Source organism: Carassius gibelio, chromosome A3, assembly GCF_023724105.1.
Source record: "Carassius gibelio isolate Cgi1373 ecotype wild population from Czech Republic chromosome A3, carGib1.2-hapl.c, whole genome shotgun sequence".
Classification (NCBI taxonomy): domain Eukaryota; kingdom Metazoa; phylum Chordata; class Actinopteri; order Cypriniformes; family Cyprinidae; genus Carassius; species Carassius gibelio.
Genome location: NC_068373.1, coordinates 27,777,177 through 27,803,262, shown reverse-complemented (window position 1 = coordinate 27,803,262; position 26,086 = coordinate 27,777,177). Strand labels below are relative to the sequence as shown.

The 26,086-nt window shown below is 41.2% G+C and overlaps 2 protein-coding genes across 9 annotated transcripts in view; both read left to right on the top strand.

Moving 5' to 3' along the window:
- LOC127955109 (CREB-binding protein-like) overlaps window positions 1-3,325 on the top strand; it is a 45,134-nt gene extending 41,809 nt beyond the window's left edge. For all 7 annotated transcript variants that reach the window (XM_052553436.1, XM_052553432.1, XM_052553437.1 and 4 more), the window contains one exon: window positions 76-3,325. In XM_052553436.1, coding sequence (XP_052409396.1) covers window positions 76-2,322 — 2,247 coding nt within the window. In that variant the 3' untranslated portion in view covers window positions 2,323-3,325. The remainder of the gene's footprint in view (window positions 1-75) is intronic.
- A 12,878-nt stretch (window positions 3,326-16,203) lies between these two features.
- On the top strand, window positions 16,204-25,187 carry LOC127955241 (uncharacterized). Of its 2 annotated transcripts, XM_052553444.1 has the most exons (12): window positions 16,204-17,368; window positions 18,088-18,297; window positions 18,516-18,754; window positions 19,877-19,986; window positions 20,074-20,390; window positions 20,997-21,194; window positions 21,570-21,656; window positions 21,733-21,983; window positions 22,342-22,473; window positions 23,708-23,848; window positions 23,982-24,096; window positions 24,638-25,187. In XM_052553444.1, exons 1-12 carry the CDS (start codon window positions 17,191-17,193, stop codon window positions 24,853-24,855), a joined length of 2,196 nt encoding a protein of 731 aa, XP_052409404.1. In that variant the 5' UTR covers window positions 16,204-17,190; the 3' UTR covers window positions 24,856-25,187. The 2 variants fall into 2 exon arrangements, 1 of the variants encoding a protein (XP_052409404.1); XR_008153406.1 differs by lacking the exon at window positions 24,638-25,187 and having other exon boundaries at window positions 23,722-23,848.
- Window positions 25,188-26,086: the final 899 nt, after the last annotated feature.

Here is a 26,086-nt window from a genome sequence, read left to right as displayed (position 1 = left end):
ACTTAACAGTGAATTAACATTCTGTGCTAGGAATGACCAGAAGATTATATCAATTATTTTTCTGATTTCTTTCAGGACTTTGATCTATGCATTAACTGCTACAACTCCAAGGGCCATGAGCACCAAATGGTGAAGTGGGGTTTGGGCCTGGACGACGACAGCAACAACCAGGGCGGTGAAGCCAACAAGAGCCCACAGGAGAGTCGACGCCTCAGCATCCAACGCTGCATCCAGTCGCTGGTGCATGCCTGCCAGTGCCGCAATGCCAACTGTTCTCTGCCATCTTGTCAGAAGATGAAGCGTGTAGTGCAGCATACCAAGGGCTGCAAGCGCAAGACCAATGGAGGCTGCCCTGTTTGCAAGCAACTCATCGCGTTGTGCTGCTACCATGCCAAGCACTGCCAGGAGAACAAGTGCCCCGTGCCCTTCTGTCTCAATATCAAGCACAAGCTGCGGCAGCAGCAGATTCAGCAGCGGCTGCAGCAGGCACAGATGATGCGCCGGCGAATGGCACTAATGCAGGGCAGAGGAATGCCTTCCAGTCTGCCCTCCCCAACTACCTCAGGAGGTCCAGGGACGCCCAACTCTCAGCAACTACAGCAGCCTAACACGCCTCAGACCTCGCAGCCATTAGCCAACCAGCCCCAGCAGACGCATCCGAATGTGGCTGGAATGGTGCAGACCTTCCCCAACCAACCACCTACACCAGGACCGCAGGGTAAGCCAGGCCCGCAGTCCTCGCCTCTGCCCCAGCAGCAGTCACCCCTGCCCATGCCGCCTCAACAACAGCCCCAGCCCTCTCCGCAGCAACAGCAGGCTTTGAAGGTTGCGAAACAAATAGAGATGATGACCAAAGTTCAGCAGCAGCAGCAGCAACAACAACAGCAGCAGCAGCAAGACTACAGGATGAATATGAACGTGAATGGCATGCCGATGAACCAACCTCGTATGATGACCCCCATGCAAATGATGGCACCTCGTGGTCCTCAGATGGTTCAGAACATGCAGCCTGGCCAGTGGCCAGCTGGGATGCAAGGGTCCATGCAGAATCCGCAGGCGCCTCCACCACAGCAAGTGCCACCGCAGCAGATGGCCATGCCCCCGCAGCAGTCTCAGGTAGCGCAGACACCGCAACAGGCGCAAATGATGCAGCGCGCCATGATGCAGCAACAGCAGCAGCCACGACAGATGCAGTCCGTCATGCCGCCCCAACAGGCGCAGCCACAAGCCCCGCAGCAACAAGGCATGCAGCAAAGAGGGTTGACCAGCAGCATTGCTCCAGGAGCACTGCAGGATCTGCTTCGCACATTAAAATCACCAAGTTCCCCTCAGCAGCAACAGCAGGTCCTCAATATCCTCAAGTCGAACCCGCATCTCATGGCCGCGTTTATCAAACAGCGGACGGCGAAATACCAAGCCAGCCAACCGCAGCAGCAGAACCCGCAGCCCATGCTCGCAGGTCAGCCAGGGATGCAGAACATGGCTGCGATGCAAACAGGCCCCGTTCAGAGACCCGTCATGCCACCTCAGCAGCCTCAGCCAGCCGCCACCCAAGCCATGGGCGCCCTCGGATCCCAGGGACAAATGATGAACCCTGCGCACAATGGAAACCAGCAGCTGTTCCGCAGGCAACTAATGCGCATGCAGCAGCAACAACAGGGAGCGATGCCTCCAGGACAAGGAAGATTCCCGCAACCTCAAGGCCCGGCCAGTTACTCGCAAATCCGCATGCAGCAGCAGATGTCCATGCAAGGAGGCGCTGGGCCAATGGGTCAGATGCCGCCCATGGCTCAGATGGGCCAGACTGGGATGAGCATGGACGCCCAGCAAAACATGCTGCAACAGCGCATGATGCAGCAGCAGCAGCAACAACAGCAGCAGCAGCAGATGCTGAAGCAGCAAATGGGATCACCGGCACAGGCTGATTCCATGAGTCCCCAGCCCCACATGCTTGCAGGACAGCCGCAGGGAGCTCACCTGTCCGGACAGGCCATGGCCAACGTGCTGGGCAACCAAGTGAGGTCGCCTGCACCTGTGCAATCGCCCCGTCCCCCGTCCCAACAGCCGCCACATTCCAGCCCGTCCCCGCGCATGCAGCCCCTGCCGTCGCCTCAGCACGCCGCCCTGCACTCTGGCGTGTCCCACCCCAGCCTGGCGGGACCCATGTCCGGCCCCATGGACCAGGCTCACCTGTGCACACCCGAACAGAATGCAATGCTTCCGCAGCTGAACACGCCAAACCGTGGAGGGCTGACCAACGACTTGAGTATGGTTGGGGACACCACGGGAGACACGTTAGAGAAGTTTGTCGAGGGATTGTAGCATTAAGAGACGTTCTTTTTGAAAAGAGAGGTGTGTTTTCTACACAAAAAAAGTACAATTTGAGAAGACGACTAAATGAACTAATAGGTTTACACAACCAATGGACTGCTTTTTCTTCCTTGTTGGAGGGATTGAAATTACTGTGTAAAGAGCGGAATCACAAAGGGTTTTTTTTTTCTGGGAGGGTTGTCAGACCGGCCGAATTGCAGTCCTGGTCTACGAGTTACATTTTTAATTGTTTTGTTTTCGTTGTTTTTTTCGGGGAAGGGGGTATTTTGAGCTTATGGACTTTTTAAATGGAATTTCTCAAGGCAAAATATTTGATTTTATTATTGAAGACTTTCGTTTTGTAAGTTTGCAAACTGAATTGCGTTTTTGTTTATTTTTTTTGTGTTTTGTGAGTGTGTGCGTGTTTAGGGGACTGTAAGATACTCGGTGTGGAATTAGGATCAGGATCAATCCTTATTCCTGTCTGCTAAGTATTCACATTTACCAGGTTTGGTAAAGGACACGCCGCCTTTTTCTCTCCAAACTGTGGAGTTTGTACAGAGGACCTGTATTCATTTGTACAGAAAGGAGCTTGGATACTGCGCACACGCATACACACACACACAAACGTGAGCAAATTGTGAAAGTTGCTCTTATTTTTCAAGGTGCCCAAATGCATTAATTTATTGGCCTGGATTCAGTAGTTGTCTCTTGTAGGAAGATGTTCCTGTTTTCTCGTTTGATCTCTGAAACATCAATGATGTCCCCTCCACCTCGCGTATGAGGCCGGAGCTTCGTCTGACTGCTGATTTGTTCAAAGAGTTCTTCAATCAACCTCTTTTGTTTTTCTTCTCATGAAACTTGAATTGAAGGTGAACAAATCTTTAATGTAAATCATGCAGCTTGATGACATACTGTAAATAAAAGGAAAAAAGATTGAGATCGCTGTATAAACTGGTTAAGAACTTGTTTCGTACTTATATACCATATTGTTAAATAAACTGTGTGCAACAGATGTGATGCTTCTGGTGAGTTCGATTTGCATGTTCGCAAAATTCTGATCTTAGCAAAGTTTTAAATGAACACCTGACTGACTGTTTTTTACATAAAGCCAGTGTAGTTTTAATGTACCAGAACATTACATTAGAAATGCAATGATCAGATTTACTGTTTAATTGCAACTGAAAATGTGTAGCTAGTTCAACGAACTGGCTGTTTTACATATCTTCAGCGTCAGATTGCAGTGTGTGCTCTGCACTGGCTTCACTGCACCTCCTGGAGCCCGAGAAATGCAACTGCAGTTTAGAGCCCTTGTACTGCAATTCACAATTTCTATGCGCATTCCGACATTTGATTAGCATTGTGAAATATGCCGTTATAAATTTTTTGTGAAAATAATGTTGTTACATTCTAAATTTGGCCTCTTTATAGTTTGTTCTTTGCAATAAGTGTAATAGGATGACCGCAATCTTCCCTTCTAGAGAAATCCTAGACTCTTGCACACTGACGCTGTCTGAAGAGTGATGATAGAAAATCACAGAAACTGAGGTATGTGTCTTCACTTACTTAGAAATGCTTTGTCTTGCAGATACTACATTTATGCGAGATGTCAAAAACTTTGCCCCTCTCTGGCAATTATTACTAATCATTTACTAAAAATTGATGGACCGTATCATTTGTTTTACATGAAAGTCCATGTCTGCCTCACAAGGGGAAAATCGAATTTAAGTTTTATATTCAAGGTTCAGTTGGAACTGACATGAATATAACTTTTTGTCAATTTAGAATTGTCATGGTTATGACGGTTTAAATTGAAGTTAAACTGAAGTTTAAATTGACGCATACAATTTTTAGTTACAGGTGCTGGTCATATAATTAGAATATCATCAAAAAGTTGATTTCTCTAATTCCATTCAGAAAGTGAAACTTGTATATTATATTCATTACGCACAGACTGATATATTTCAAATGTTTATTTCTTTTAATTTTGATAATTATAACTGACAACTAAGGAAAATTCCAAATTTTCCTTTCCCAAGGAAAGTCCTTAAGACCAAAAATGATTTTTTGAAATCTTGGCCAACTGAAAAGTATGAACATGAACAGTATGAGCATGTACAGCACTCGGTACTTAGTTGGGGCTCCTTTTGTCTGAATTACTGCAGCAATGCGGCGTGGCATGGAGTCGATCAGTCTGTGGCACTGCTCAGGTGTTATGAGAGCCCAGGTTGCTCTGATAGCATTTTTGCATTTTTGGGTCTGGCATATCGCATCTTCTTCACAATACTCCATAGATTTTCTATTGGGTTAAGTTCAGGTGAATTTGCTGGCCATAAGAATCAAAGAACAGGGATACCATGGTCCTTAAACCAGGTACTGGTAGCTTTGGCACTGTGTGCAGGTGCCAAGTCCTGTTGGAAAATGAAATCTGCATCTCCATAAAGTTGGTCAGCAGCAGGAAGCATGAAGTGCTCTAAAACTGCCTGGAATACGGCTGTGTTGAACTTGGACCTCAGAAAACACAGTGAACCAACACCAGCATATGACATGGACCCCAAACCATCACTTACTGGAAACTTTATACTGGACCTCAAGCAACGTGGATTGTGTGCCTCTCCTCTCTTCCTCCAGAGTCTGGCACTCTATCCATGCAATATTTAATTTGATCAGAGAACATAACTTTGGACCAAACTTTGGACCACTCAGCAGCAGTCCAGTCCTTTTTGTCTTTAGCCCAGGCAAGATGCTTCTGACGCTGTCTGTTGTTCAACAGTGGCTTGACACAAGGAATGTGACAGCTGAAACCCATGTCTCATATACATCTGTGTAGTGGTTCTTGAAGCACTGACTCCAGCTGCAGTCCACTCTTTGTGAATCTCCCCCACATTTTTGAATGGGTTTTGTTTCACAATCCACTCCAGGGTGTGGTTATCCCTATTGCTTGTACACTTTTTTTTTTTTTTTTTTTTTCTACCACATCTTTTCCTTCCCTTCGCCTCTCTTTTAATGTGCTTGGACACAGAGCTCTGTGAACAGCCAGCCTCTTTTGCAATGACCTTTTGTGTCTTGCCCTCCTTGTGCAAGGTGTCAATGGTCATCTTTTGGACAACTGTCAAGTCAGCAGTCTTCCCCATGATTGTGTAGCCTACATAACTAGAATGAGAGACCATTTAAAGGACTTTGCAGGTGTTTTGAGTTAATTAGCTGATATAGACTGTGGCAGCAGGTGTCTTCAACATTGAACCTTTTCACAATATTCTAATTTTCTGAGATTATGAATTTGCAATTTTCTTTAGTTGTCAGTTATAATCATCAAAATTAAAAGAAATGAACATTTGAAATATCAGTCTGTTTGTAATGAATGAATATACAAGATTCACTTTTTGAATGGAATTAGTGAAATGAATCAACTTGATGATGATATTCTAATTATATGACCAGCACCTGTAGGTGGGAGCCCATGTCTGCCTCACAAAGAGAAAATAGATTTTTAAGTTCTAAAATATTCAGGGTTCAGTTGGAATTGACATACCAAGTCGTAACAATGACAATCTAAATTGTCAAAGTTATATTCATGATGTAAAAGATTTAAATTGATGCATCAAATTTTATATCAATTATAAGTTCTCAATTTTTGACAAAATGCCTTTGTATCTCATGATTTTGAAACCGTAATGAGGACTCTTCATCTCATAACCATAACCACAGCATGTTTCTTGTGTGGCAGAAATGGATTTACGGCTGTGAGTCAGTTATCTTTATTTACACACATGGTCAAAATAATCACCTGCCTAATAATCACTTGATGTGCACACACATCTTATCCATAATTTCCAAGTCCAAGTTGTATAAAGTGACATGCTTATTGGAGTTAATGCATATCATCTGATGTGTATTTGTGTAACGAGGGAGGGTGTGGCCTAAGGAGATCAACACCCTATATCAAGGTGTGCATAATTATTAGGCAGATTCTTCTCCTCAGGAAAAATGGGCCAAAAAGAGATTTAACTGAATCTCAAAAGTCAAAAATTGTAAAAAGTCTTTCACAGGGATGCAGCACTCTTGAAAGATCTAAGATATTGGGGCATGATCACAGAACCATCAAACGCTTTGTTGCAAAAAGTCAACATAGTCGCAAGAAACGTGTCGAGAAGAAAAGATGCAAATTAACCACCAAAGATTTGAGAAGAATAAAACATGAAGCTACCAGGAATCCATTGTCCTCCAGTGCTGCCGTATTCTACAACTGCAACCTACCTGAAGTGTAAAGAAGTATGAGGTGTTCAGTTCTCGGAGACATGGCCAAGGTAAGAAAGGCTGAAACCCGACTACATCTGAACAACACATAAGTTGAAACGTCAAGAATGGGCCAAGAAATATCTGAAGACAGATTTTCAAAAGATTTTGTGGACTGATGAGATGAGTGACTCTTGACGAACCATATGGATGGGCCTGTGGTTGGATTGATAACGGACACCAGGCTCCCCTTTGACACTGATGCCAGCAAGGTGGATGTGGGATACTGGTATGGGCAGGTATTATTAAAGATGAGCTAGTTTGACCTTTCCGGGTTGAAAATGGACTCAAAATCAATTCCCAGACCTACTGCCAATTTTTAGAAGACCCTTTCTTCAAGCAGTGGTACAAGGGAAAAAGTCTGCATCTTTCAAGAATACTTTGATTTTTATGCAAGACAACACTCCATCACTTGCATCAAAGTACTCCACTGCATGGCTGGCCAGTAAAGGCCTTAAAGACATGGCCTCCTTCTTCACCTGACTTAAACCCTATTGAGAAATTTTGGGCCCTTCTTAATCAGGAAACTTACAGTTGAGGTAAACAGTACACCTCTCTGAACAGTGTCTGGGAGGCTGTGGTCGCCGCTGCACAAAGTTGATTCTGATCAGATCAAAAACTGAAGGACTTGTGACTGTTACGAAAAGAAGGGTGGCTGTATTGGTCACTGAGGTTTTCTTCTTGAAATTTTAGAAATGTTTATTTGTAAATTGAGTGTATTATTCTCACTTTAACAGGTGAAAATAAACAAACGAGATGGGAAAGTCTTTTTTCATTTAGTTGCATAATTCTGCACACTAATAGTTGACTAATAATGGTGTACATGTAGATTCTCTTAAAGGGACAATAAGTAACTTTTTAGGTATTTTATTATCTAAAATCAATATTTTTATTCATAAATATGCCCTCAATGGTGTACAAATACCTATGCCAATGTTTAAACTAATCCTCGTAAATGAAGAATTTATTATCTTTATATACATGGGACGGGTAGGTTGACGGAGGCTTCCATGTAGTTCCGCCATCTTGCAAAACTATAATAGCAGAGAGGGACAAAAAGTACTAAGCCAACGCGTTTCCACAACGCGTTTTCGGTCAGAGCCAGAAACGCAGGTGCAGAGCAGTGAGAGGCGCTTGAAACTGCACCGGCAAGTTTAAAAGTCTGGATTGCATTTGTGACGGATGTTAATAAGGGTGTGTACTCACAATCTATATTAATGTATTTCACTAATGATCCCTCCTTTCAATTTTCATGTATTTATTTTGTATTTGCCGTTCACGAAAATGTGATAATTTAGGTTTGTCCTTTATTTGAGTCATTTTTGGGAAAAGAGTTTTATATTGATTTTACGTTGTGACGTCATATCTGTTCAGCCCGCGCTGCGTCCTCAGACCGCGCTGAGCACGCTGAGGAGAGGTAAGCAGTTAGCGGTGCTCCGCCAATATAAAGTTGTAAAAGTTACCAGAATTGTTAATAAGCACTTAATATGCTAAAATATTATTGTTAAGAGTGTTACAAACGTACTGAAAATTGTTTTATGTGTGGATGGATGACATCTAATGGTTTATCATTGAGTACAGCGGTTTGAGTATGTATGTGCGTCAGTAGGACACAGTGATTTTAGTGAATCAATTAACTGGTGTTGTATCTGTCCAGGTGGAAAAATCACAGAACGAAAATCTTTCTCATTGTTGTACTCTCTCTGCTCCATCCAGGTATAGATAATTGTTCATTTGATCTTCAATTAATTTTTGTATCACTTTGTTCAATTCATCAATTCTAATTCATGTTTGATTTAAAAATTTGCTGCAGAAGATTATATCATATCTGGATAAATGTTTGTAACGATTTATCTGGCACTGTATTTTTGATGTTATCATTGTGATTTTCACTGTGACCGCGCTGAGCACGCTGAGGAGAGGTGGAAAAATCACAGAACGAAAATCTTTCTCATTGTTGTACTCTCTCTGCTCCATCCAGCACCTGCATGCCCCATTTCAATAAACCCTCCATCAGCAGCAGTTCCTGTGATCCGTGTCTTCATTTATAACACAACGCAGATCGAAACCGTGCCATAGACAGGCCGGTTACAGTGGTGCCGTGACCCGGATGAAGATCAGCTCACCTCGGATCTTCGTCCAAGAGTCAATGCCGTTTGATCACCGGTGGATGCTGCACTTCCGACCAGGTTCTGATGAGCAGTAACACAAAGTGATGCACTTTCAAAGAACTGGACACTTTACTATACAATTAGCACTACTAGTTTTATTTTTCTTTCTCTAGTTTATTTAATGATTTTGTTCTGCTGGTGTTTTTGCCATTTGAATTCTTTATTCAGTGTTTTGATAACTTAAACAGGAATAATGGCATATGGTTTCAATTCAGATACTTTTAATGTTGATAGGGACATGTCAGATTCAAGTTTTGCAAGAGGAAGACACCTCAGTGATCATTCATTTACTCCTTTTGTAGGGAGGGGTAATGTAGAACGAACACCTGAATTTTGTTCTACTCGAGTAACTGAACAAACACCTAGCCAGTTAAGGAGTAATCCATTATCAGTCAGCCCTGATTTAAATGATGCAGCATGGTATAACCTCATAACACACATTGCTCAGGAAGTAGGACAGACTATAATTTCTGCTCAAAGTGGGGAAAGGTGTGGGGAAAGAGAAGCCAGTAATGCACAGACAAAAAGTTTAGGTGCAGGTCAGTCATTCTCAGAGGCACCCTCACTAAATTTAACAGGAGTTAAACTGGTCATGCAGTCTGAAGTAAGGGAGCCCCCTGTTTTCCGAGGAGATGTAACTGATAAGTTCAGTGTGCATGAGTGGGAGGATTTAGTGGACACTTACCTGCGGAAAAGAGGCCTACCAGTATCTGAGCATCATCATGAAATCCTTTCGAGGCTGATGGGTAAAGCCAAAGACATTGTTCGAATAACCCTTCGTAGTAACACTTCCCTAAGACACTCTGAGAACCCCAGAGTAATATTTGATATTCTGAAACAGCATTTCAGTGAGGTCAGGTTCTCCTCTATGCCTTTAGCGGATTTCTACGGCACAGTACCTGTTGCCGGGGAAAATCCAGTTGAGTATTGGGTCCGTTTAAATAAGGCTGTGGATGTTGCAGAGGAGGCTTTAAATAGACTTGGGCGGCAGATGGATAACCCATGCCAGGAGGCAGCTATGATGTTTGTCAAATACTGCCCAGACCCAACATTGTCAGCAATTTTCCGCTTGAAAGCACCAGATAAGTGGACGGCGAGTGAAGTACAAGAGCATCTCGACAGATATCATACTGAACAAAAGGAACAGTTAGCAGTCAAATTCAAGCGTAACATTGTTATGAGGAATGCTACAGCTCATACTCAGTCACTTACAGAGAATGAGATTGCAGCTAGTGGTTTCCCTGTTGTGCCGTCCGATAATCTTAATGCTGGCACTCCATCTCCTCCACAGAATGATGATAATTGTATGAAGACACTCATCAGTCTACTTGACCGTGCTCTTTTCCAGAATAGTCAAGCGGAGATTAGGTGTCCTCGACCAAGCCAACCACCTATGAGACCATGTAAGGTATGCCGTTCTCATGAGCATTCAACTTTAGCGCACTGTCGGAGACAACGACTCTGTCTCGCCTGTTTCCAACCTGGTCACATAAAGAAGAATTGTACAGAAAGTCAACCCAGCACTGGCAATCAGTTCACAAAGCCACTTCAGGGTTCACCGACTTTAACATAGTCGACCCACACCTGGAGAGGGGACGTGTGGGTGGAATGGAACAAACCCTTGAAAATGCAGATATTAAGCAAGCTTATGAAAGTGCATGTGCACAAGCTCCAGCTGAAGTCAAAGTGATTGCACAGAATACGCAAACTCTTGAAGTGTTTGATGAGTTATTTTATGCCCCTGTATATGTGAATGACCGATTCCAGATGAAGGGAATGTTGGACTCAGGATCTATGGCATGCACTTTCAGTGAAGCAGTAGAGAGTAGAATGCTCAGTGAAGATGTGTTGCCAAAACCCACACCATTGACACAAGAAATAATGTTAATAGGATGTGGAGGTAAAATAACCAAGCCAAAATGCATGTATGAAGTTGAGCTGAAAGTGTATGGTGAGAGATGTTTAGTCCCTGTTTTAGTCGTGCCAGGGCAACGGGATGATTTAATCATCGGTACCAATGTAATTAAGTTCCTCATGCACCGAATGAAGATCAGTGATGATTACTGGAGGATTTTGTCTAACAGTGTTTCAGAGCCATCTTTCTCATGTGAACGATTCTTGGATGTCATGGACAATACTTGCCGCTGGAGAGGTGGAGATCCACCAGATAAGGTTGGGACTGCTAAGCTCCAACAGTCAGTCACCCTAATGGCCAAACAAGAACACCTTGTCTGGGGACGGCTGCCGAGTAATACTATCATGTCACCAGGGAGCACTGTAGTCGTGGAGGCCACTTCTTCCAGAACTATGCCACGGGACATCATCATAGGCCGTGTTGTTACACCTCTGTGGGGAGATCGTTGGGTTCCTTTAAAAGTTACCAACCTCTCGGACAAGCCGGTCACCCTTAAAAGGAACTGTAAACTAGCTGATGTATTCCCGTGTCTTGCTGTGGAAGATTTTGAGCTGTTGCAGGGTGTCAGTCATGCTCAGGTGCCCACATCCGAGAAAATTTACCAACCTGGTGTCACAGGAGATCTTAAACAGAGACTTAGGGCCGTAAGCCTCAATGACATTGACATTGACTCATGTTCTGCCAGTGATGCGGCAAAGGAAAGGCTTGTCCAGTTGCTTGAGAGCTACAATGATGTATTCTCCAAACATGCTCTGGATTGTGGGGAGGTCAGAGGTTTTGTTCACCGCATCCACTTAACTGACACACGCCCTTTTCGACTTCCATACCGTCGGGTACCACCTGCTCACTATCAAAAATTACGCCAAGTTCTCTCAGAAATGGAAGAGCAAGGAATAATCCGTAAATCAGTGAGTGAGTATGCCTCACCTTTGGTTTTAGTATGGAAGAAGGACGGCAGCTTAAGGATCTGTACAGACTTTAGATGGCTGAACGCTAGGACCATTAAGGATGCGCACCCGCTCCCACACCAATCAGACTGTCTCGTTGCTTTGGGTGGAAATACTCTCTTCAGTACTATGGATTTAACGTCAGGCTTTTATAACATCCCCATGGCTGAAGAAGATAAAAAGTACACCGCATTTGCAACTCCAGTAGGTCTCCATGAGTACAACAGGATGCCTCAAGGGTTGTGTAATAGCCCAGCGTCTTTTATGCGTATGATGTTAAGTATCTTCGGGGACCTGAATTTTAGCAGTCTGCTGTGTTATTTGGATGACTTATTGGTGTTTGCACCTGATGAGACTTCAGCTTTGGAGCGGTTAGAGCTAGTGTTCCAACGATTGAGGAGCCACAATCTCAAATTAAGCCCAAAAAAGTGCCATCTGATGCAAGCGTCCGTTAAGTTTTTAGGTCATATCATCGATGGGAATGGTGTTTCCGCTGATCCTTCAAAGGTTGAAGCCATAGCAAAACTGTCAAAAGCTGACCTCATGGACGAAGATGGGTGCACTCCATCTGTACGGAGGATTAAATCTGTCTTGGGGATGATCCTCTATTACCAGCACTTTATCCTTAATTGCTCCTCCATTGCCAAACCACTCTTCTCCCTAACTGCTGGACAGAAGAGGAGGACAAAGGTCAAAACTGAGGCTAAGGCAGGCACTTACAGAAAGCTGAAGCCAGATGACTGGACCCCAGAGTGTGACGATGCCCTTTCTAAGCTGAAAGAGAGCTTGCTGCAGAGTGTGGTATTGGCACATCCCGATTTTTCCCTTCCATTAGTCTTGTCAATCGATGCTTCTCTGGAAGGGCTTGGCGCTGTGCTATCGCAGATACCAGCAGGTGAGGAAAAAGCACGCCCGATTGCATTTGCAAGCAAGTCATTGAGTAACTCTCAGAAGAGATATCCAGCACACAAGCTCGAGTTTTTAGCCTTAAAGTGGAGTGTGTATGAAAAATTCAGTCATTGGCTAAAGGGCCACACGTTCACTGTATGGACAGACAATAATCCACTCACTTATATCCTAACAAAGGCTAAACTCGATGCTTGTGAACAGCGCTGGGTGTCTAAGCTTGCTGCTTATACTTATGATCTCAAGCATATTGCTGGAAGTAAGAACACAGTAGCTGATGCTTTGAGCCGTGATCGTTTCACAAAAACTGTAAGTCGCAGGCTTATCACAGAGCAATACAGCAGTCTACTGTCTGAGGCTGAAAGTGTAGATAAAGATGGAGTTCAGGACATTTTCCGTTTACAAGTGAACACCCTTCATGTATTGTCTCAGTCAAACTCAGTGTCTTGTGATCACACAACGGTCAGGACCCTTTTGAGCCTCCACGATCAATGGGAGATTGTTACTGAGCTACGGGCCATGCAGGCAATCCAGTCCATTCAGAATGCAGCAATCCCTGGAAACGACACAATTGCAGTAATCCCTCTCGATGAGATCCGACAGGGCCAAGAGTCAGACCCAGTAATCTCAAAGGTTATACCCTTCCTGAGTCAGAATAAACGTCCGTCAAGGCGAGAAGTGGCTAGAATGGATACCAAGGCTCTAGATCTTCTTAAGCATTGGGATCGACTGAAGGTTCAAGATGGAATAGTCTATCGTGTTTCAAAAGATCCTTTGAGCCATCATAAGAAGTTCCAACTTGTACTTCCTTTTAGTCTCAGGGCTAAAGCCTTAAGTGGTGTGCACGATCTCGCTGGACATCAGGGACAGTCAAGAACTGTTCAGCTAACTCAACAACGCTTTTTCTGGCCTAGAATGGAGCGTGACATAAGGGAGTATGTCAAATGTTGTCAGAGATGTATATTGGCCAAAACACCTGAGCCATCTGCTCGAGCCCCACTTGAGAACATCAGGACTTCGGCCCCTATGGAGTTAGTGTGTTTGGACTTTTGGAGTGCTGAGGACAGCAAGCAGCGTTCTGTAGATGTATTAGTCGTGACCGATCACTTTACAAAGTTGGCTCATGCTTTTCCATGTGTGAACCAGAAAGCAAAACAAATTGCGAAGAAGCTGTGGGATCATGTCTTCTGCATATATGGTTTCCCGACACGCATTCATACGGATCAAGGGACCAACTTTGAAAGTACCCTCATTGCAGAACTGCTCAAGCTGGCAGGTATTAAGAAGTCACACACTACAGCGTACCACCCGATGGGAAACGGTGGAACAGAGCGGTTCAATCGGACCCTGGGCAGTATGCTTCGTTCTCTGCCTCTCAAGGAGAAACACAAGTGGCCTGAGCAGATACAGACATTGACATTTGCATACAATGCCACAGTACACGAGACCACCGGTTACGCCCCATTTCAGTTGATGTTTGGTCGCATTCCAAAGCTACCTGTTGATGTCATTTTTGGGCAGGTGTTGCATGACCCTGTGATTGTTGACCATGACAGTTATGCAGAAACACTTATGTCTTACCTTCGTGAAGCAGCGCACATTGCCCAGAAACACACTGAAAAAGAACAGAAAAAGCAGGCTAAGGCTTATAATCGGAAAGTCAAGGGTACATGTTTGAACATTGGAGACAGAGTGCTCCTTGCAAACAAAAGTGAAAGAGGAAAGAAAAAGCTTGCTGACAAGTGGGATCCAACGGTCTATATTGTAAAGGATCGAAACCTTCAAACTAACATCTACAAACTGATTGATGATGCTGGGAAATCCAAGGTGGTGCATCGAAATTTGATTTTGGATGTCAGCTTTCTACCAATTGAACCAACTCAAGATGGCAAGGACATCCAGTTAAATGCTGAGACTATGGAGACAGAGTCTTGTATGTCTGAGTTATCTGATTCATCAGAAGAAGAGAGTCTTGATGATGGAACAAAGGAATGTGGGCTTGATGAACGAGATGAAGTTAAAGATCAAGAACCTTTGTGTGATGATGGTGATTTGGAATCTGATAATTCAATCCAAAGTCGAAGAAGTGTCTGTTATCAAAATCCCAGAGAAAATGAGGCCGTTGGTGGTTATTCTGATGAAGGTTCTGCTATAGAAACTGAATCTCATGATAATAACACTAACTCACAAATACAGACTGTGGATGACTCTCATGCTAACAGTATTCCTGACACACAAGCACAAATTCCCACTGACACACAGGGTGTTAGGACTCGTGCAGGAAGGGTTGTCAAAAAAGTTAGCCGTTTGATTGAATCCATGACAGAGAGACCATTTTACAGTCAGATGGTGGGGTCATCATTAGGCAAGAGATCAGGATCAGTTCTTTCTTTATTTTAAAAATCTAATATGTTATTTTTCTGTCACAGTACTGTGAAGGGGTGTGTGACGTATGAATTTCATTAAGTGTAATATAGACCAGATTTGTGTGTGTTGTACAAGGCAGCATGCTGTTCTGAGAATGTCTAAGACTTGATCAATCTTGGACTTTTCTTAATCTTTTAAGTAGATAACTTACAATGTTGAACTGCGAATGAGATTCGTTGAAAATCTGGTTCTGTTGGATCAATTGCTTTTGTCATTTTGGTCAGGATATTAGTGAAATTCAGGAGGGGTGAATGTGACGGATGTTAATAAGGGTGTGTACTCACAATCTATATTAATGTATTTCACTAATGATCCCTCCTTTCAATTTTCATGTATTTATTTTGTATTTGCCGTTCACGAAAATGTGATAATTTAGGTTTGTCCTTTATTTGAGTCATTTTTGGGAAAAGAGTTTTATATTGATTTTACGTTGTGACGTCATATCTGTTCAGCCCGCGCTGCGTCCTCAGACCGCGCTGAGCACGCTGAGGAGAGGTAAGCAGTTAGCGGTGCTCCGCCAATATAAAGTTGTAAAAGTTACCAGAATTGTTAATAAGCATTTAATATGCTAAAATATTATTGTTAAGAGTATTACAAACGTACTGAAAATTGTTTTATGTGTGGATGGATGACATCTAATGGTTTATCATTGAGTACAGCGGTTTGAGTATGTATGTGCGTCAGTAGGACACAGTGATTTTAGTGAATCAATTAACTGGTGTTGTATCTGTCCAGGTGGAAAAATCACAGAACGAAAATCTTTCTCATTGTTGTACTCTCTCTGCTCCATCCAGGTATAGATAATTGTTCATTTGATCTTCAATTAATTTTTGTATCACTTTGTTCAATTCATCAATTCTAATTCATGTTTGATTTAAAAATTTGCTGCAGAAGATTATATCATATCTGGATAAATGTTTGTAACGATTTATCTGGCACTGTATTTTTGATGTTATCATTGTGATTTTCACTGTGACCGCGCTGAGCACGCTGAGGAGAGGTGGAAAAATCACAGAACGAAAATCTTTCTCATTGTTGTACTCTCTCTGCTCCATCCAGCACCTGCATGCCCCATTTCAATAAACCCTCCATCAGCAGCAGTTCCTGTGATCCGTGTCTTCATTTATAACACAACGCAGATCGAAACCGTGCCATAGACAGGCCGGTTACACATTCTTATTATGGACCATACATATGCCGCGCCACAGGAGAAGAAAACATCGTCGCCAAAACAGTCAAAAATAGAACGTAAAAGGAAACGTGACCGTAGATTACAGAAAACAAGAGTTAATGTCGGGGAAGCTTTTTCTAGGTGGAAAGAGCTAATGCTGGATAAAGATTTCAAAAGAGACGCTGAAGTGGCCAGTTTTCTTCTCGACAGGTAAGTCAGTGTTACAATCTATATTACAATATTTTTTTATATCTTAATGCACATTATTCAGAAAATATAACGAATAAAGAAGACATAACTACTAATTACAATATTTCATGTTTTCCACAGTCAGTAATTCATACTGTAACATTCGTTTGTTAGTTGTCATGTTGCAGTTTGTTTGAAATAACACACCTGTTCACCTGAAGGAAAACTCGACGAAGTGCTATTAGAAGACATCCCGTCAAAGCTTTTTGGTACATATCGCCTACCGTAGATGCATATGGAGGGATTTTTGGGTCAAATTATAAACGAAAAGTCTAAAACTAAAAGTCTTAAACCAAAACTAAAAATCTAAATTTGAAACTTAAAGTCCAAGTCGAAAATTTATTTGGTATTTAGGATTGGGCATTTGGTATTTAGGATAGGGCATTTTGTATTTAGGATTGGGCATTTTCTATTTAGGGTTGGGCATTTGGTCATTTAGCCATTTAGGATTTAGGATTGGGCATTTGGGGATTTAGGATTGGGAATTTGGTATTTAGGATTGGGAATTTGGTATTTAGGATTGGGCATTTAATCATTTAGCCATTTAGGATTGAGGATTGGGGATTTGGGGATTTAGGATTGGGCATTTGAGGATTGAGGATTGGGGAGTGTATGCAAATTAGGAGGCGTGGCCCAAATACTGGAGGCTGGGTTTGAAATGGCTGGTGCGCAGAGGCACCTTATGGACAGCAGAGGGAGCTCCCAGTGCTAAGGAGCACACTGTCAGAGCGTCCTCTTCAGAGTAAAAGTTGTGGTTCTCTGCATGCTCTGCCATCCACATTGGCTGCCATATTAACAATGGCAAAGCCAGAGCTAGCATCTTTGTTGAGACAGGCGCTGGACGTTTTGGACAAAGAAAAGGCTTCCAGTAACGTTGGAGAGGCTTCTTCCTCGACCACCACCTCGTCCATTTTACCAACACCGAAAGTGTTCGGTCTAAACTCAACCCCGACTCGCGCCCACCATGCTGTTCAAGGTAAGTTACATTAATGTTAGAAAAACATTAAGTGCAATGTGTATTTTTCCTGTCAAAGTCAAGATAACGTTAAAGTTAAATATGATGAGCGGATCCGCGTGCGAGTCACACAATGGCGAGCGCTAATGGAGCCGATGTTACAAGGATACATAACATAACGAGGCTGCATCGGGACCCCTGTATTCGCTATACATTATACCTCTTATTACATGGCTACCAAATAAATCATTAATTTGACACAAAATATTGATTTAAAAAGAAGTTTATTGATTTAAAAACGATTGTATTGCTTCAGCTAAACAGAACTGCGTCCATAGCAACGCAATTTCTTTCATGACAACGGTCTGTTATAACAGTTAACTTACTTCGCAGCGTTCTGTTATCAAGAATTCAACCAAGGCAAGCCATGTAATATTACTTTCAAATTTAAAATCATATAATATACATACATATTCAAAACATGTAACTAGCCTATCTAATAAACAAAAGTCAAAACTTATTTTATTAAACTACTTATGAGTAACTTTAGTCCTAAACGTAAGTTGTACTATAGCAGTCATTTAGTATGAATATATAAATATATATTTTATTGGTTATCTATTTATAAATTCGCTCTTAATATAGTCTTAATGAAATGTAGAATATGATGGTATCTAAACACAAAACAATTTAGTTGTGATCAAATGGTAACTATGCTTTAACTGTGTGTCCCAATCTAGACGAGCTGTCCAGAATCTTTTCGCCATATAGCCGACCTGCAGCCAAAAAGAGGCCAGCATCTCTGTGGTCAATCAAACCATCTAGTACCACCTCATACACACACAAGTTCTTTTGTATGAGTAGCAGAAAGGATGACGAAGTCCCCTCACTGTCGTATAAAGAAACGCTGACAGCTGCTGGAATGGGGGAGCGTAAAATAGTATTCCCAGGTATGTTTAATAAGCCACTTTTAAGCTCAAGTACCGTGTGTGTGTTCAGAAGACTTTGAATTTGTTTTGTTTTTTTCTTTAGACATTATAGATATTTTAAATATTGATGTATTACTTAACTTGCTATTGTTAGAATAAAGCCAGTTCATCTGGAAGTCTTAAAGTTAAACTGCAAACCTAATTCACCACTCATAACCTTTGTACCTCTTTCTTTTAAGATAAACTTTGCAGTGCTAGTGACTTCTCAGCACAGTTGGTCCACCACTATCCCAAACTCGGGGATGGGGGTGGTTATGAACTGCTTCATATCGTCGGTTCAACCAGAAGCAAGGTGCTTGAGGTTCTGCCCTGCCCAAAAAATGGATATTCCCCAATGTACCTTCTCAGTGCTGAAGCAGGACTTGGCAAAGCCACTATCTACATTAGACCTCTGCAAAAAGATCTGTGTCTAGAACCAGTGAGTTTACTATACAATCTATAATGACTCTTCCAGTTCAATTTGCTGTTACATACAATAATACAATTTTGATCATTTGATTTTTTTTAAATTAAGAGTAGGATTACCTTTTGGGTAATGTAGGTGCTTAGCAAAATAGCAATATGATGCTAGATTGCAGTTATATTATTTGGTCTAGGCTGCAGGTTTGTTGTACATTGGAACTGTTATGATTATCAAAGCTGTCTTAGGGGCCTTTCACATCTACCTCGTCCATTTTGGAATTTTCAGTTATGTCCGAACCAAAAATACAGGTGTGAAACCTCCCCGGACCATGGTCCGGACCAAACAGGTGAAATTTGGTCTGATGAAAAGAGGTAGTCTCGGTCCGGACCAACCTGAACCATGGTTTGGTTCATTTATGGTATGAAAGCACTTTTTGGATGGTTCGTACTTTCAGATTATTTATAGGATGTTCGTCGATTGCTTTGTAAATTATAAATCTCCCGTGACAGCTCATCTTTTCAAACAGATGGCCACTATAGAAGCTCACTGCCACCCATCTCTTTGGTCTCTCCTCAAATGGAGGTGCTTAAGGATTGCTTGCTGTCTTCTCCTCCTTTCCTGTTGGCGACGTTATAATGTTCACACAACCAGGATGTTTAATTGTGAATTTGAACTAGCCTTCAGTTTAGTTGGTGCTGCAGGTAGTAATGCCATAATAATAACAATATCGTGGCAAATATGCATATGTAAATGTTTTATTCATCCATTCTTATCAAAGCTCCCCGCTAAACCATTTAATAAACCAAATAATGTCAATTATAGGGAGACGCAGCCCACATATATGATGACAACAGGACACAAGTATTTAATGTAAAGTTCTTTAGTGCTGTCACAGAATTGCAGTGTGATACCAAACCAAAACTAACCGAATGTATCAAAACATTAACTTTGGTTCGGACCTTGGTGCGGACTTTCAGGTGTGAAAGCCCCCCTTATGCACAATCTGAAAGAATGCAATGTTTCCTTTAATAATCACAGTGTGTCTGTTATGATCTATGTTTTATGAATTTGTTAACTTTACATTTCAATTCCATGTTTATTTCTTTGTTTGTTTTTTTAACTTCTTATTACTTCTAGGTATGGGGGAGTTCTGCTGATGAAAATGATGGACCAATGGTTGAGTGCATGTATTGCCACAACAGTTTCAAACATTCCAATATGCAGGATCACGTAGACATTTGTACAAGGTATGTTATATTGACATTATTTATCAATTAAATCTAAATTCTAGCTTCTTTAAATGTGTGTATTGTTAATCTCTTCTTAAATTTCAGAGATTTTGGCAACACAGAAACTCCCACAGTACAAGCTGAGTCTGACAACCATGGAAAGATGGACACCAGTACAGAAAGACAGACAACATCAGAGGGCAGAGGTCATAGACACACTCAAAATGAGACTGACATGTACAGGCAGACGCAGACTGAAAGCAGTCAACACACTGAGAGACAGACTGATAGATGGCCACAAACCGACAGCGACCACCACAGACTCCAAAGGCAATCGAGACAGAGAGAAGAACAGCCATCAACCAGCAGTTACAATGGTTCAGTCAATATCTTTCAATCTCCTGAAAAAAGTCATAATGCCGGTATGCTTTTCTTATAGTTTACCCTTTTTCTTTCTCCAAATTGTTGATATGGTCTTATACAGTAGATAGCATTGCTAATAACGTCAGTGATTGATCTTGGAGGTTAAGAACATTATCTAAAAGCCTCGAATATACTCAGGAGGAAACACGGACAAAGACAGCTGCGAACACGGACTACTTCTGTTCATACTCCCTTCTGCAGTCATCATGGCGGACACGTTCCACAAATGCACAGTAGATCAGTTGGTGCCCTGGTAGTGCTAGTTTGTCTGTGGACCTGGCGCAGTCATAAAAAAGGAGAGGCACGTGGACCCTACACGTACCCCTCTGATGACAATTTTTTGTCTCGCGTGTGCGGAAAAGTATAGTCATTGCATAAGGGCGTACTCACACTAGGCCCGGTTGCCTTGTACTGTGCCTGAGCATGATTGTCCCCACTGGCCTGTGCTCACACTGCGCCTAACAATCAGAGCCGTATGTTTACATCATACCATATATTGATTTGTTTGTGGCAGCCCGCTCGACCACTGATATAATAATACTAATAATTATTATTATTAAATTTATAATAACTTACTTTTTTTCTCTCTCTAATATCATTTTCAGAATGGAAAGCTGAAAAGGATCCAGAAAAGGCAGCTGAGACCTACAGAAGGGATTTACTGCAACAATCAGAAACATACAGGAGTCTGAAATATGTAATGGATATGCATGAGAGCCCAGAGGAGAAAGAGCGTGCAGTTGTGGTTTTCTACAAGCAGAATAACATCAACTGGGCCAGTCCATTTTGTGTGTTTTTGAAAGGTACTATTCAGTGTTTCCAACAGAATTGGATAGTATAAGTGATTATATAGTTTTATTAAATAATATTAGTATATAAGGTATTCTGCTGATATTTCATAGTTTTCACTGAGATTTTTGCTCTGTTTTTCTAAATTAATGACACCTCAAAAACCCCAGAAAGCTTAGCTTGGAAATCTAGACACACCCTAGAGGCAGCCAACTGTAATTTGAGTTTTTTCCCCACAAAAAATGGCCAAATCCACAGAATAGAAATACATTCAAAACCTGTGGTAATGGCAGTATAAAGGGTTGTGGTTACTGCTTTGTTACAGGTGTCAGTAAGTGGCATATTCATTCAAGCACAAATGATACAACATCTCTCAACTCGTGTTACAGGTGATCCCGCAGTGGGAGATGGAGTGAACCGGTTCTTTTTCACTTTTGGGATTTCAAAACTCCAGTCTGGATTCAGTTTTGGCCTAGGTATATAATGTATTTTTGGTTGTGTTACTATGTGTTTCTGAATAAAATACAATATATTTACTTTTTTTTTTTTAAGATGACACCAACAAAAGTTTGCTCTTTGTTGGTGAGGAAGACCACCTGGTGCCTTCCACCTCTACTTTCCTGCTGGAAGGCGATATCTTTCATGTTGCTGGACGGATTATTGGGCACTCCTTTTTAAATGGGGGACCAAAGCTGACTGGATTAAGCCAAGCCATTTTGGACTTAATTTCTGGAAAAGAAGACACAAACCAGCTTGCAACTCAAGACAGCCCAGACATTGATGTGAGGGAAGTTGTCACTCTGGTATGTCTTTCTGTTGTTGTTGTTTTTGTTATTATTTATTCATAATTTATTCAAAAAGTATTCTATTCGCGTGAGTCGACTTACGGTTGAGCCACTGGAGTCACTTGATGCACAATGTATGTAGCCTACTGTATAATGTATATCAAATATTAGCCTACTAAATTTTCATGGGACATCATAATATGTAACCTCTTTATTTTTGGACATACTTGGTCTTTACCTTTTGTCTCGTTTCCGTTTTTTTTTTTTTTTTTGTAGTTGTTTGTTTGTTTTTTTCTGATGTTTGACTTGATGCGATTGTATTGTTTGGATAAGCAGCTGTTTTAACAATCGCATATGTCAATTGTACATTGAACAGCTTACCAGCAAGGACCCCTTGAGCCCAGCTGATAAACACAATGTTGCCGAGATGTGTGTTGCTTGGGATCTGCCCACTGTTGTTAATGACACCAACCGGAACTGGCTTGCAGAAAAGATCCTTCACCATTCGGTAAGTAACATACTTTCTTAAGGTGCTTTCAGACCAAAAGTAAAGTGAGTATTGGGGGTGGTGCGTTTACTGTTTTGCCTTTTGTCACCCTTTTGCCTTCAAACTGCATCAGTTTTTCTAGGTTTGCTTGCACAAGGTTTTTGAAGGCTGACCTACATTTGTAGCCTGGTAATACCAGACTCTGCTACTTCACTTTGCTTCGTAGACAGAGTCTGGAATGGCATAATAGAGAAGTGTTTTCTCTCTCACTAGGGGGCGCTTGTCTGAAGTTTAAAATCATTGGTTACCCGTAAGCCAATCAGATACGTTTAGTTATGTTATGCGCCTGTACAGCCGCATCGAAGCACAGACATCATGCATCGAACTCAAATCTATGATTGAACTTCCACTGTAAACCTGTTGTTAAACACTCTTCTTGTTCTGGCTTCAGTTTGAAAAAGAGTTGAATGTTCTCCATAACAGAGCGAATTGCATCCCGTGTCTCGTTTCCCATTTCCGCGGTCGTTTCGGTTTTCGATTTCTCTAACCTACAATTTAAAACTCGGTGCTTAGCATCTACATCACGGCTCTCAGCCCACCCTCTGTTCGTTGATTGGCCCGGCTGTTTTCAGACCGGTGGCAAACCGAAAGCTCTGACGCTGTATCAGACTGAGTACAGAAGCGAAATGAAATTGAGCGGAAGTAGGAAGTCTGACGTAGTCAGGCTTCTACATTTGTAGGTCAGCCCAAACATGTTGGAAAACTACCCACTGTTCTTCTGTGGATTTACGAAGCTTCAGTTGCTTCTCTATCTTCATGTAATCAGACAGAATTGATTATGTTAAGATCAGTGCTCTGTGGGGGCCATACCATCACTTCCAGGACACAATGTTCTTCTTTAAACTAAAGATGTGTGACTATATTAGATGATATATATTATATAATGTCTTTCCCTGTATGTTTGGGGTTGTTGTCATGCTGCTGAAAGCTAAAAGATCACTGACTTTGGGTAAGTTTACCTAGAAGTAGCTGTCTTGAAGACAAAGGATGGTCATGCCAAATACTCTTGTGATTTAGATTTTGTTTCTAAATTAGATTTTGTTTCTGTTCACTGACTTTACATTTTAATTGATAAATATAATCTATTAACATGTCTATTTTGGAAATCATTCTTACTTTACAGCAGGTTTAATTTCTAAATGTCAAAGTCAAACTACATTTTTAGTCAGAGTTGAATTTGGATAATCCTTTTCAGGTGATTACTCGAAGGATCCGTCAGATCAAGCAGCTGAAAAAAGGCCTGAAAGACACTGGCGTTTTGCAACTTCTTAAGGAAAAACCAGAGACTGCTGCAGTTCTTTTCCCCCGTTCATCAAGCCTGGTGGTCATGCCAGAGGTACAATTTCTACATTATTAATCCTATGCCATTCATTCAAGATGTTTGGTAGTATCACACAAGATATAGTATTTCAGGTTGAGAGTTTATATGGCATTCTGATGGTTTTGAATCTACCTTCACATGTACCTAGATGATTCTTGAACGAGTCATTTGGCCTTCAAATGATAGCTCTGACAGTGAGCAGGAGTGCAACATTGAACAGCAGTGCTCTGCTCTCGCATTTTTCCGACAGTACGTGGAAAATGGTGAGTTAAGTAATAACCTGTCACGAAAGAAATACCGGTAGACTTGCTTCCATACTGCTACACATGAACCTGAATTTCCATAGTTTAAAATGTAACTTGACATATTTTATACCCAACAAAGATTCAGATAGTCTATTATCTATTCAGATAGTTTTGTTAGTTTTGTTGTGAGCTTAAAATAAATCTACCATAAATGTCTTCCATCAGTTCAATACTGATACTGATACGAAATGTACACAATGTGTAGCTATTTTGTTTGTTGTGTTTAAAGCACACAAAAAAACATATGAACAATTCTGAAGGAAGCACCAGAATCCTGGTAGCTTTTCCACTATGCAGCTGATAGACAGACACGCATTGAAAACATCCTTTGTGGAGATAATGAGTTAGGTGGATTATTATAACTGTCAACGTCAGTACTTTTATTTATCTATTGTCTGTAAGTTGTGTATTGGTTGTGAGATTAAAACAATGAAGTTTCATACAGAAAACAGACCACAATGGATTTTTAAATGTTTTTTTCATGTCATTTTTTTCATAGCCAATTCAGAAAGTTTGAAAGACCTCCTCAAGTTTTGGGTTGGCTGGGTGATCTTTCCACAACACCTCTACATTAAGGTTACCTCTGGTCTGCTGCCAAAGTCCAAGACCTGCTATGAGACTTTGCAAATTCCGGGAGATCATACAGGCTACAACAACTTTAAAGAAGCTCTTGAAGGAGCTGTTCGTACAGCAGACACTGGATTTGGGTTTATCTAGCTACTCAAGGGACAGTTTCAAGGAGTTGTTTATCCTTTTTATGTAGCAGTGTTACATACTGACATGTTCATTGTAACCCAATGCACTTATGTAAACATAGAAATGTTCTAAGAATACAAAAGTTATATCAGGGTCAAGTGCCATGGAGTTCCGAGTGTCTGCAGGTTAATGTTCCAAGCGCATCCTGTAGAGAGTTAATTAACCACTGTAGTTGGTTCGTTCTCTACAGCTTAAATGGATACTCAACTTTTTTTTGGAAATAGGCTCATTTTACAACTCCCCCAGAGTTAAACAGTTTCACCGTTTCCGAATCCATTCAGCCGATCTTCGGGTCTTTAGAAGAATGTCAGTAACCAGACAGTTCTTGGTCCCATTGAATATATATATATATATATATATATATATATATATATATATATATATATATATATATATATAAAACAAATAGATATACAAATAAATATAAAATAAATTATATATATATATATTTAAAAAAAAAAAAAAAAAATAAAAAAAAAAAAATATATATATATATATATATATATATATATTAATAAAAAAAAATAAAAAAAAATAGTCAATGGGACCAAAAACTGTCTGGTTACTGACATTCTTCTAAAGACCCGAAGATCGGCTGAATGGATTCGGAAACGGTGAAACTGTTTAACTCTGGGGGAGTTGTAAAATGAGCCTATATCCAAAAAAAGTGGAGCGTCCCTTTAAGTTTGTTTGTCTAAATATAGTCAAATATCACAGTATGTGATAGAAAGAAAAAACTGCTAACTTTACATGAAGATGGTTAAAGTCAAAATGTTCCAAGGGAAATTCAGTAATGTGAGTGAATTTGTTTTAGATGCAACACATAGCATTATTGCAAACTGAGTATCTCAGGTGAGACTTTGAAAGTTAATGTTATGTAACACATTAATCTTAAAAGTTAACATAAAATAATAATAAAAAATGTTCATTTTGTATGTGAGAATTTTTATCTTGAAAGTGAATGTGAAATACAAATTCGTGGTTTCCATGCAAGGTGAAAGTGAAGCCCCCTGGAGGGAGATAGGACCATAGGACAGGTATGCTCAATTACAGTGCACCAGTTCAACACGTAAAGGACGGACAAGGGCCGGGAAATTTTACTAAATCATGACTGAATTGCTACTACCTATAATATGAACAAGTGCAAGTGGACTACATTTATAAAAAGTGATTGTGGTTGAACAATAAATGT